The sequence below is a fragment of the Vicugna pacos genome, chromosome 15 (assembly GCF_048564905.1).
Source record: "Vicugna pacos chromosome 15, VicPac4, whole genome shotgun sequence".
Classification (NCBI taxonomy): Eukaryota; Metazoa; Chordata; class Mammalia; order Artiodactyla; family Camelidae; genus Vicugna; species Vicugna pacos.
In genome coordinates this window covers 21,093,663-21,106,017 of record NC_133001.1, presented here as the reverse complement: position 1 = coordinate 21,106,017, position 12,355 = coordinate 21,093,663, and the positions used below count along the sequence as shown (strand labels likewise).

The following is a 12,355-nucleotide window of genomic DNA, read 5'->3' as shown; positions in this document are numbered from 1 at the left end:
TATTCCTTGTTCTCATTTTCTAGAAAAAAATGGAAGGAGGAAGGGGAATGGATTAGCACATGTCATCTCTAGAGGCATCTACTTCCTGGGAGTGTCACATCACTATTTACTTGAACTTTTATGTTAAGAACTGACACAAGATTCAAACTATACATTGCTCAAAATCTTTTAACATTTCTAATATGTGCTCCTATGCCGATATAATCATATAATAAATGACTTTATAAAAGATGAATAATTTTTAATCCTTAAGCAGAAAGCTATACTTATGAGCAACATTCTATACAAATTTCCACTGCAACAACAACTTTAGACAGTCTCTGAAATCGATTTAATAAGAACCAACATTCTTTTCTTTGTATTTACATCCATGGCCTCTAAGTCCTATCAATTTTTCTTTCATAAAACCTCTTCTTAATCTAACTATAGACATTCACAGCCGAAGAAATCATGCTTCCATTTTCACTGAATGAACTAGTGATGAACTAGTTCAGGCTCTACTCACCTCTCTCAGAACTACCGCAAAAGCTTTCTGAGTAGTTCCCCTGTTTTTTCTTTCAAACCTATCTTCAATATTTTCACCAATTCACTTTTCTAACACTGCTTTCATGATGCCATACCTCAGTTCAGTAATTTTCAGTGGCTTCCCAATGCCTAAAGCAGTAATTCAGGAGAAGGGTGAAAAATAATGAAATAACTTTGTATTCTGGAAACAACAACAAAAACATTTTTTGTTTCGTAAAATAAATTCCCAAAACCAAGGGCAACTGTGAATGGTAGAGCATGGATGAAAGCAGGATGATAAAAACCCTAACTCCTTAATTTGGCATTCAATACCCTTCAGAATCCTGATCTACCACACATTTTCAATCTTAATTAACACTGATTTAGAACATGTCCAGAGACCAGCTCAATGTCATCGTTAATGAATGTTTGCATTTCTCTCAACTCAATTTTTATCCAGTTGCCCTTGCACAGCCTCAAAGTCTAGGTCAACCAACCACCTTTTCACCCTGAAGCCAATGTTTCTCCATGAAAAATGATCAGCAGGCAAGAGGCTTCAGCCTCACTTCAGTTACTGCATTGCAATGGGGATGCTCCAAGTACAATAGCAAACAGCAAAATTATAACTTACCAAGTGATAGAAATTAGAGTTTACTCAAAAAATGGGGTAAATAATGATGTTTAATACACAAGTGTCAGAGATCTACCATACTCAGTAACATAAACCCTCCTCCAGTCAGACTGGCCTGTTTCCAATCACGCTCCCCACATTTCTCATCTTGCCTTTACTCACATCAGCCCTCTCAGTTTCTCTAAATTTAATTTTTGCTCTGAAATCCCAATATTATTATTTAAGGAGTATATTTCTAAAATAAATAATATTTTAAAAAGCCAGATTTTTTACCATGGCCTGTTAGAGACCTCAAATGATCCAAGCGTGGCCCACCTCTCCACCCTCACCTTACACCACTCTCCCCCTAGTTTTTCTCCCTAGTCTTCTTCCTAGATTCTCAAGCTCCTTCCTACCTCAGGGCTTTTGCCTCCTAGGATCTTCTTGTAAATTTTTTTTCTCTGCAGCTCAAAACTCATCACCCCTCAGAAAGGCCTTTCTCAGTGTCACTCTATCTTAAAAGGTTCCCAGTTCCCACAGCTCAATCATTTCCCACACCATCATCCTGCTTATTTTGCTCATAATACTTAACGCTACTGAGTTCCTTATTTATGTGCTTATTATCAGTACTGCCCCCATGGGGAGCACCTGTGTCCTGCTTATTGCTATATCCTTATAGCCTAGAAGAGTGCCTATCTCTTTGTAGGTAATCAATAATCAGTTGAATGAACGAACAAACTCTGTTAAGAAACCTCGACTCACTGAAATGGCTTATCTGTCCAGACCATAATCACGATGTTCCTGCACTTACGAAAGGAACTGAAGTTTCCAAATAGGCATCATCAACACAGAATTAGGGACTATGCAAAATAGAGTGCCTGAATGGCAATACTGTCTCTCTTGTCTTCCAAACTTAGTACTCCAACAAAAGTCAGAATTCCAAGAGAATCCTGTCACCTTCTGAATCTTCACTGTTCCAAGAACAGAATCCCTTTTTTTGTTCCCATGCAGGAATACAAGATGCCAAATGAGTATGCTCTTGTTAATCATTAAATTTTCCATTTCTTATTACTTGGTATTTTTCTACCTCACCTTAGTTTCTCTAAAATGTATTTTTTTACTCAGAAAAGGAAAAATTAAGTTACTCCTCATATTCTTACATCTTTAGAATAGGAATTATTTTAAGTAATGCTTTGGGGTACGTCATTATCAAAACGTTATTCAGAAACATCATTATTGGCTTATTTTCCCCATTGTGGAGCAGTAGTGGATTGAAGAAAATATGTTTTCTTCTGTGATCTCAGATTTTCTTTTCCTAGAAAAATAACCATTTCTAAAATCCTACAAGGCCACGACAATTTCTTAGCAGGCTGTTACATTATCTGATTCTTGCTCTTTTATATATAAAGGTCGTACTGCTGGTGGGACACTTTCTGTTCCAAAAGTAACAAACTACTTATTAATAATTTGCCAAGTAAGAGGAATCTTCAATCACTAACAAACTTGATTTTTTTTCTCTTCCAAAATAAACAATTTCCCAAGATGAAAAGGGTAGTAAAACAATGTTCCTAATAACATACAATCAGGTACAGCTGAAAACAATGTTCCCAATAATATACAATCAGGTACAGCTGATACTCATGTGAATCAAAAGATGTGAAAACTACTTACAGACTGCAGATCTGTCTCTGCGGAACTAAAATATATTAATGCTAAGAAACAGTATTTCTAACCAATATATGAAAACGCCTGTCTCAAAACACTTCATTAAGTCTCATGGTAAATCTGCCACAAGTTCAACTGGCCTATTTCCCGGCAGGGAATCCACAGGTTTCCCCTTCTTTAAAAATGTCAACCATTTTGCCTTTTCTTTTTTTTCCCCTCTACGACTCAATTACGATGCATTAAGAGGCTAAACCTGTCCACCCTAACAGAGCCCCTGGCAGAACTGCGTCGCCATGGAATACAATGCCCAGCTCTTAACTTCCCTGGCTCGATTAAGCTGGTGAGGAATCGCCACATCACAACCCTGGTAAGCTGGGCGGTGGCACGACTTCGCCAGAACTCGGCTTCCCAATTCTCCACGCGCCACACCAGTGGAGGCGCTCTCCCTTCACTGCAGTTGGGTCAATGTGGACGTTTTCCACTGGGCCGGCTCCCCACCAGCGCAAAGCGAAGGGGAGAGGAGGGAGGGAGATGAAGCCCATGCAGCCACCCAAGCCGAGGAAGGGGTGAGGAAGGGGGGGCAAGGATGAATGCAGGCAGAACAGCAGCAAAACTGCATCTTTTCCCTAGGGGCAATCCAGCGGGCAGACAAAAGATTAGGGAGCCAAAGCCTTTCCATCCTTACCCCGGAACCAAGCCAGCCCGATGAATCCACACTCCTAGCTCCTCCATACACACCCAGCTCCTGCAAGGGGTGGGTGCCTAACTTCTGGGACGCAATGGAACGGGGACAAGAGGGAAGGACCTGGGAGCCTCGGGGTGCACGTGTTCCCCAATACCCAGACAGACAATGAAGAGCAAGCCCAGGCTTCCTCTGCCGCCCCACCCAGCTCCCCGCGGCTCCCACCAGGGGGGGCGCCTCTGCCCCGAGGTCCAGAGACAAAGCCCCCTCCGGGCGGAGAGGGACGCAGGGCCCGAGCCTTTGGGGGCTGCACACAAAAGAGGGAGGGGCGCGAGGGGCGGCGCGAGAAGGAGGGTGCGGCACTCACCCACTGAGCCTGAGGAGCCCCTGCGCTTGGGCGCGGCTGGCGTAGAGGGGGGCGCGGCGGGGCCCGGAGCGGGCGGGGTCCACGCGGGCTCAGCCTGAGGGCTCACGCCCGCCGGGGGAGGCGGGGGAGGCCGGGCCGGAGGCTCATCGTCCTCGGGGAGCTTGGAGGGCGCGGCTGCGGCAGCGGAGGGTGGGGAGGGCGCGGGCACCGCCGACGACGCGGTGCTCGGGTCCCAAGACGGCTGCCGTTCAGGGGCGGCGAGGGGCGCGGCCGGCAGGGGCCCCCGGGGGACCGGGGGCACGAAGTCATTGCCAAAGTCCAGCAGGGGAGCGCCGGCGGGGGCGGCGGTAGGGGGCACCGGGGCCGCCGAAAGCCCGGCGGCGGGCTTCCTCTCCAGCACCTCCAGCTCCTCCAGGTCTTCGTCCTCGTCCTCGTCTTCCTCCTCCTCCTCTTCCTCTTCGTCCTCGGGCTCCCTCACGAACTGGTATTTGAACGCAGGCTGAGGCCGGGGCGGGCTGTCCGAGGACGAGGAGACCAGAGGCGACTGGTTCATGTCTTCCATGGCGGGCGGGTCGGAGATGCTGCTGCAGCTGCTGCCTCCACGGAAGACTTCTCCTCAGAGCCGCTGGCGGTTGTGGGGGCTGGGGAGGATTGAGAGGGGCAGGCCCCAATGAGCTGAGGGACCTGCAGTGGCGACGGCTCTCGGAACAATGAGACTGCTCCTCCTGCCTCCGCGCCCGTGATGCGCCACCCGCCCCGTCCCCAGTTGCCGCCGCCACCGCCCAGACGAGCGAAGAAGAGAGGCCAGCCGACTCCCCGCCCAGTTTGGCGTGACTCGCCCTCCCCGCCCGGGAGAAGCACGGACTGGCGCGGGAGGGGGCGAACCAATCGGCTAAGGGATTTAGATGATGGGCAGCCAGTCTGCCCAACGGAAAGGGAAAACGACTAAAGTGGGTGGGTCTTACTGCACTTCCTCTCTCTTAGCGGCTGGGGTGGGTTCGATGGGCGGGGCTTGGAACTGGGAGCCCCACCCTGCGCCTTGAGTGGTTGCAGGTGGGACTGGGGTCTTGGCCTTGCCCACAGCTGGAGGTCAGTCTGTGTAGTTAACAGTACCGGGAAAGCGAATCGGCATCCTGCTTGCCTTGCGGAGTCAGAGAGGCTCCTGGCGGCCACCGGAAGGGCGTTATCTTGGGGACAGCGGGTGGAAACTTTCCTCCCAGGGAAGGAAAAAACCCAGAGTGGAGAAAGATACTAAATAACGGCACTGAGGAGTAGGCCTTTAGGATTGAAGGATACATTAAATTTTAGAAGATTTTGAAATAAAAGATTGTCTTTTTTTCACAGATTCCTAAACCACCTCTTCACTACTACCATCACCACCCTAAAAGAAAAAAAAAAATTTTGTTGACAGTTTTAGGATCATTCCCAGTCTAAAATGCAGATCTGGATGAGGTAGGCAAATCTAGAGACTGAGGCAGACCGAAAGACTGCTCATCTCCTTCAAGGGGGTTTTAGGATCTGCCCGCTGCTGGACTCTTGGTAAGAGGATGAGTCACCCAAACAGGGAGGGAAGAGAGAAAAGTGGAAACAAACGATGCCTTGGAAGGCAGATTTGATTCACTTTATATTTCAGTCACCTTAGGCTCATGAGTCAACATTTTGGATGATTCAGGCTTTCTGGGAGTCAGGACGCCAAATGCATACTCATTTCTTTGCTATGCCAGTATGAGCATGATCCCCATTCCACTTTTTCCAGAACTGGAGAGTTTAAAGAAAGTAGTTGCAGAACATTTAAGTATCAGCATCCAGAGATTTAGAGAACCCTTTTATCTTTTTGATATACCGTCCAAAAATGTTCCCTTCCTGCCTAATCTGGAGGCCCTGGAGAGAGAAGGATAGCTTGCTTTCAAGTTGCTCACAGTTCCACGCTGCACTGTTCCATGCTTTAGTTGTTGGCTACTCCTGGCTACTGAGCACTTGAAACGTGAGTAGTCTGAAATGAGATATGCTATAAGTTTAAAATGCACACTAGATTTTGAAAATCAGTACAAAAAATTTAAATATCTCAGTTTTTATATTGGTTACATATTGAAATTGATAATATTTTGGATATATTGAGAAAAGTGTAATATATTAATTAACTTCACTTGTTTCTTTTTACCTTTTAGTGCAGCATCTAGAAAATTTTAAACATATATGGCTTACACTTGATTTCTATTGGACAGTGCTAGCCTAAATGATTAAGAAATGTTGATCACCATGGGGAATCACAGGTTATTTAAGCAAATTCTCAGCTCCAACTAATTAATATTGCCCTGGGCTCAATTTGGGTATTAAAAATGGAAAGCAGGGGTTGAGGGGCAGGAGAAGGGACACACGTGGACTACAGGAGATTTTTAGGGCAGTGAAATTATTCTGTATGACACTGTGGTGATAGATATATGACATTATACATTTGGCAAAACTCAAAACTGTACACCACAAAGAGTGAACCCTAATGTAAACTCTGGACTTTAGTAAATAATTTATCAATATTGGTTCATCAGTTGTAACAAATATACCACACCAATGCAAGATGTTTGTTTTAGGGGAACTGGTTGAGGGGTGGGCATGGGAGTGTATGAGAATTCTCTTTTCTGTTCAATTTTCTGTAAATGTAAAACAAAGAAAGAAAATTTATTAACTTAAAAAAAAAAAGTAAAGGTAGAGCAAGATTTCCTGACAATGCTACTTGATCACGTTAATCATCAACAATACATCCAAGACCTGGCTTATCAATCCCAGAGATGAAGTAGCTTTATTTTTAGAAAATTTTTGTGAGTTTGTTTCTTTGTTTTTATTTAGAAGGGTTGGGAAGAGTAGGAAGAGAGAAGTATTAGTGTAGTATTAGCGTAGAATGTCAAACTAAAAAAAATTTTTTTTAAATAGATTCTTCAGTAACTAAAATAGTCATGTTTCAAGTATTTGTCCAGTATTTTTCAAAATTACCAAAAACATACATGATTTTCAACTAAGTCCATACACATACAAAAATATACTAGCAAAATTTTACAGTCTGAACTTTTCCTATTAAATCACAGTTTAGCCATCAGCAGTTCAGTCTTCCCCATACTGTTTTCCTACTGTGATTGTACTGAAACTCCTTAATGGAAAGTTTCACAGGGTTTTCATATATTATTTGTAAGTTGCTTATATGATATTTCTGCATTCTGTATCTGTGTACTTACTATTACTAAAATAGTCACAAGGGAATATCTTTATTAAAAGTGTCATAAAAGGATGATTACAGAAAAGTAGTAGATTTACAACTTTAATAGTAAATAGCATTAAATATTAAGGCAATAATGTAAGCACTTTTCTCTGACACAGAAGAAAAATAGGAATTTTATATTACTGGGGGAAGGGTATAGTTCAGTGGTACAGTGCCTGCCCAGCAAGCACGAGGTCCTGGGTTCAATCCCCAGTACCTCCATTTAAAAATAAATAAATAAATAAACAAACTTAATTACCTCCTGCCTAAAAAAAATTTTAAAAGAATTTTAAATTACTGATCTCAGTGACTCCTAAAAAATTAAGTATTGGGGTTTTTTTTATTGAAGTATAGTTGATTTACAATGTTTCAGGTGTACAGCAAACTGATACAGTTATACATATATATGTATATATTCTTTGTCAGATTATTTTCCATTGTAGGTTATTACAAGATATTGAATCTAGTTCTCTGTGCTATACAGTAGGCTCCTGTTGTTTATCTACTTTGTATTAGTTGTATGTATCTGTTAATCCCAAATTCCCAAATTATCCCTCCCCACCAACCCCCTGCTTTTCCCTTTGGTAACCATAACTTTGTTTTCTATGTCTAGGAGTCTATTTGTTTCGTAAATAAGTTCCTTTGTATCCCTTTTTTAGATTCCACACGTAAGTAATATCATATGATATTTGTCTTTCTCCATCTGACTTATTTCACTTAGTGTGATAATATCTAGGTCTATCCATGTTGCTGCAAAAAAAAAATAAGTATTTGATGAATGAGTAAGAGTAAAGAGTTAATCTAGTGTTTATAGAATGATCAAGAGAGCATAAGGAAAGGAGAACGTTGCTGCTTTACCAGAATTAAAACTAGAGTTGTAAATATTCACTGTCACTAACAAGAACATTCTGGTGGGCATTTGAAATGAGTTAAGGAAGAATATAATTCTAGATCATAGTAATAGTTAGAAAATAATTATTCAGTGAATTATCTTTGAAATTACTTTGCCAGATGTAGATTAAAGTTTCCAGTTACAATGGGTTAGTAACTGTTCTGTCTTAGAACACAATAAGAGATCCATAGAGCCTGTGGAATCAGAATCTCAGAGTTGGAAGGACTTTGGGAGATCAGCTTGACCAATCTCCCTCCTATTACAAGAATTCCATACAGAAGGTTTTTTTAAACTTAGTCATCTGTGGCAGATTTAAAAATGGCCACAAATTCTGCAACAACACCCATCAATAGGTCAGATCAATTTCCCCATCTCTTTAGATCTGGCCTTGTGACTTTTTTGACTGATAGGAGGCGCTGGAAATGAGTTCCAAGCCTAACAGGCAGAAGCATTACTGCTTCCACTCTCACTCTCTTGGAATGCTGAGGCCCAAGATGAGAGACATGGCAAGAAAGACCTAGCTGTCCCAACCCTAGAGCTGATGTCCCAGAAATGTGAGACCATCTTAGATTGTTCAGCCAACCTACAGAACCATGAAAAATAATGAATCACTGTTCTAAACTACTACATTTTGGGGTGGTTCATTACGCAGTAAAAGCTTATTGAAACAACATCCATTTTGTGTTTTATTCATTCATACGTGAAATATTTATTGCGTATTTACTCTGCACCAAGCACTTTTCAAGACTCTGAAATACAGCACTGAACAAATCAGACACACATGTCCTTGAACATTTTCAGTAGAGGGAGACTCACTACTTAGGGAAATAGCTCATTTTATACCTTACTGCAGAATGCTGAAATGACATCTAATCTGGTGTACATACATAGAACAGGTTAATTGTCCTTTCATCATGTATGCCCCCTGAAAGAGTTAAAAGCATGGGATGGGTGTCCTCCTGCCTACATCCTGCAGGATGTAAACTCGAGAGTCGAGTCAGTTTAGCAACCATGGGAGAAAAGAGAGAGGTAGATTCCTGACAAATTTGTTTCAAAAGTTGTGTATCACAGCTTTTTTGCCTATTGAAAATGACTTGTGTTCAAGAGCACCAATGAATTACATTTAATCTTTGTATTCAAAAAAGCCTGAAACAGCATTTTGGCACTCTTAAGAGAAAAATTAACAGCTTGCTATGTCATTGTCCCTACCATTTCGCTGGGATTTTAGACTATGAAATGTACCTTTTTGCTAAATGCAGTTCACGGTTCCAGTTAACATCTTGACTTATACTAGTTCATTCTGTAGTAAGGATAGAATAGAAATAATATGAGATCAACATCTTTGGTCATGCTAATTATACACTGACAATTAGTGTTGTACCTAAAATTAAAATTTCAAGTTTCAAAGAGAATCATGCAAGGGAAAGTCATAATTAGAATTTAACCTAATCCTTCTCCTTTAACCTTCTTAGGTCCTCTGTATTAATACTGCATTTCTTTCCTAGTTCAATATGTATGATTCCTCTGGTGAAATTTATTTTGATCTAGCAAAAGAACTGTATTTGACCCAGCAGAAAATCAACTAATCTAAGCATCACAAATCCAAGCAAAGAAATTTCTAAATCATCTTCGACAAAAAAATCTGTCCTCATGAGAAAAAACAACTACAAAGAGGAGTTTACCAAATTATCTGAGCTATAAAAAACTCATTCCAGTATGTATCCCACTCTTCCTTATACCTAAAGATTGAATTATTAATTTTGTTGTTTAATTGTGAATGGAAATAGAAACCAGGTGGTCACTACCTTTAGGATAAATGTTATTCATATATTCCACTAAAATCTATTGAGCATCGGGGCTTTGGTGATAAATAGTAAATAAAACATTTTTCCTAACATCAAGGAATATATAGTTTAGTTTACATAAGAATATATAGGTATATATACATATGTACGTATACATATTCATGTAAATGTGTATATGTCTGTATGTATACACATATGTGTATGAATATACATTATATATATATTATAGAGAGAGAGACAGAGAGAGGGAGAGAGACAGACAGACAGACTGTTTTAAGTGAAACATTACTGCTTACAGTTCAGGCAAAAGTTAATGAGAGGCTAAACTAACAGCATAAGAAATAGGAGAAGATAAATTTGAAAAACACTGAAGTTAAATTCATAGAATTGGTTCACAGACTAATAAGATGGAGGGGCTGATGGGAAAAGAAGAAAGAAAAGCTGATTCTAAGGTTTAAGCTTAGGTGACAAGGTGAATTGTTACTGCCGTTATTAAAGAAGTCAGGAGAGGAGCACAGAATGGGTGAGTAATGCTGGGGAGGATATAATGACCTAAGTTTTTGATACTTTGAACTTAAGTTGCCTGCAGAGCACTGGAGTAGAAATAATCAGGAGGCAGCTGGAAAACTAGAGCTGGAGCTTGGATCTCGTCTGGAGAGCAGGTAGCTAAACCTGTTGGTTAAGTTTCATGGGTAAATATCTGAGGAAAAATGGTGGGGTAGGGGAGGGGATGGCCAAGCAGGTTGATGGATACTGTCTACTGCCCATGGGAGAAAAAGGCTTAGAAAAGAGCTCTGGGAAACATCAACATGAACCATCTCTGGATGTCCTTGAACAACGTTACTTCCACTGATCCTTTACTTTTTCTAGGCAAACAAATCAAATCAAAACAATAAAACTTTTTTTAGCTTTTCTTCATGGGTCCAGTTTTTAAATAGGTGCTCATTTTTATTTTCTCCATCCACCTTAAACTGAGAACTCAAATAATATTCCAGTAAGTGCTCAGTATAATCATAGTTAGCACTAAGTGATCTATAGTAACAGGGACAGCACCAATAATTTAAGCCACACATAATTCTTAAACCAAACCCTCATTGAACTAGTAAGTCCAGCCTCTTAGCCAATAACAAGTAGTAGCATTGCCTAGTGGACTTTTGCCTCTTCCTGTAACTAATCATCCACTAATGAAGATGCTAAAGAGAAAGAAATGGCTGAAAGAAAAGCAATAAGAGATTAAGCAAGTTCTATAAATTACAGCTTTATTTTATACACTACTTGTCTTTATGAGGTATAGGATTTTTTTTTTAATCAACAGATCTAGATTGCTCAATATTCAACTCTTTTCTACTTTCCAGTGAACCAAGGAACACATTCATTACCAGAAATTGCCCTGTATGTGCCTTTTTGAAAATTCATTTTCCTTTTATGACTGCAAACCTGTGATCTAATATTTCCACTTCACCTGAGTTTTATTTATTGTCCTGGGTGGAAGTTTTTCCTGTCAGGTGGTAAAAGAAATGCTGTAAATCATTTATGAATGATAAATGCTATTTACTCCAATAGTTAAACATGATGTATCATATGTTCATTTCCTCTCCCTCCTAAAACCCCATTAAATGTCAATGAAGCAATAAAAATGGTATTCACCAACAAGGACAAGGAGAATAAGAGAGGAGACAACAGTGGATAAAATATTTCAACACATTTTTGGAAGACAAAGCAGATAGAGAAGCAGTTACTGATGTAGCTGGCTGTGAAGTTACAACCTAAACATCTCCCAACTAAATATCTTTAAAAGTAGAAAGGTTATTTTGTGCCACAGAATCCTTGACAAGTTCAGCCCTTGGAGGTGCTAGGACTAAAAACAAGTGGATTAAGTGAAAGTGGAACCCTCAGCCTCTTTTTCCCCTCCCTGCACCCAGAAAGCCTACAGCAAGGCTTAAACATGTCACCACTGCCCCACCATCACTGCTTCCCCAACCCCTGCTGTCCCCTATGCCTCAGTCTCTCTTTCATGCTTTTGTGGAGAAACAAAATGGTTCCAGTGAAACTTCCTCAATGTTCTGGCATTTAAAGTACCCCAGAAAAAAGACCTGATAAGCTCCACCTGCCCCCTTCTCCCCACAAAGCTTCTATCCATTTTTTTAAATTCCCCACTCTTAAACATCTTAAAACAAAATATCAGGAACCACGAGATGTTTGACAAAAGGCTTGAATGGATGCTAAAAGTGAAAACAAACAGAAAAAGAAACTGGAGGGAACAGAGACACATAAAGAATAGAAGAAAACCTCAAAGAAACTATAATATTTAGAGGGAGATAACAAAACATATCACTCCATAAAATAAAAAGAGAAACAAAAATGAAAAACTCAAAGAACATGAAATAGTTCATAAATTAAAGCCAACTTTATGTTCACAGCAGCACTACTTACAATAGCCAAAAGGTAGAAACAACCCAGTGTCTATTAATGGATGACTGGAAAAACAAAATGTGGTAGGTACATACAATGGAATACTATGCAGCCTTAAAAAGGAATGGATTTCTGATACATGCTGCAACATGGTTGAACCTTGAAGAC

At 40.8% G+C, this 12,355-nt stretch overlaps 1 protein-coding gene and 1 long non-coding RNA gene across 5 annotated transcripts in view; both read right to left on the bottom strand.

The window, feature by feature from the left end:
• RTN4 (reticulon 4) overlaps positions 1–4,653 on the bottom strand; it is a 72,484-nt gene extending 67,831 nt beyond the window's left edge. For 3 of the 4 annotated variants that reach the window (XM_031675655.2, XM_031675656.2, XM_031675657.2), the window contains exon 1: positions 3,829–4,653. In XM_031675655.2, coding sequence (XP_031531515.2) covers positions 3,829–4,390 — 562 coding nt within the window. In that variant the 5' untranslated portion in view covers positions 4,391–4,653. Of the gene's footprint in view, positions 1–1,925; positions 1,970–3,828 lie in introns of those variants that run through there. The other variant, XM_072937726.1, reaches the window with a different exon arrangement.
• Positions 4,654–5,640: 987 nt separating this feature from the next.
• LOC140685694 (uncharacterized) overlaps positions 5,641–12,355 on the bottom strand; it is a 33,129-nt gene continuing 26,414 nt past the window's right edge. The window contains exon 2 of the long non-coding RNA XR_012059018.1: positions 5,641–5,821. This is a non-coding gene — a long non-coding RNA (uncharacterized lncRNA). The remainder of the gene's footprint in view (positions 5,822–12,355) is intronic.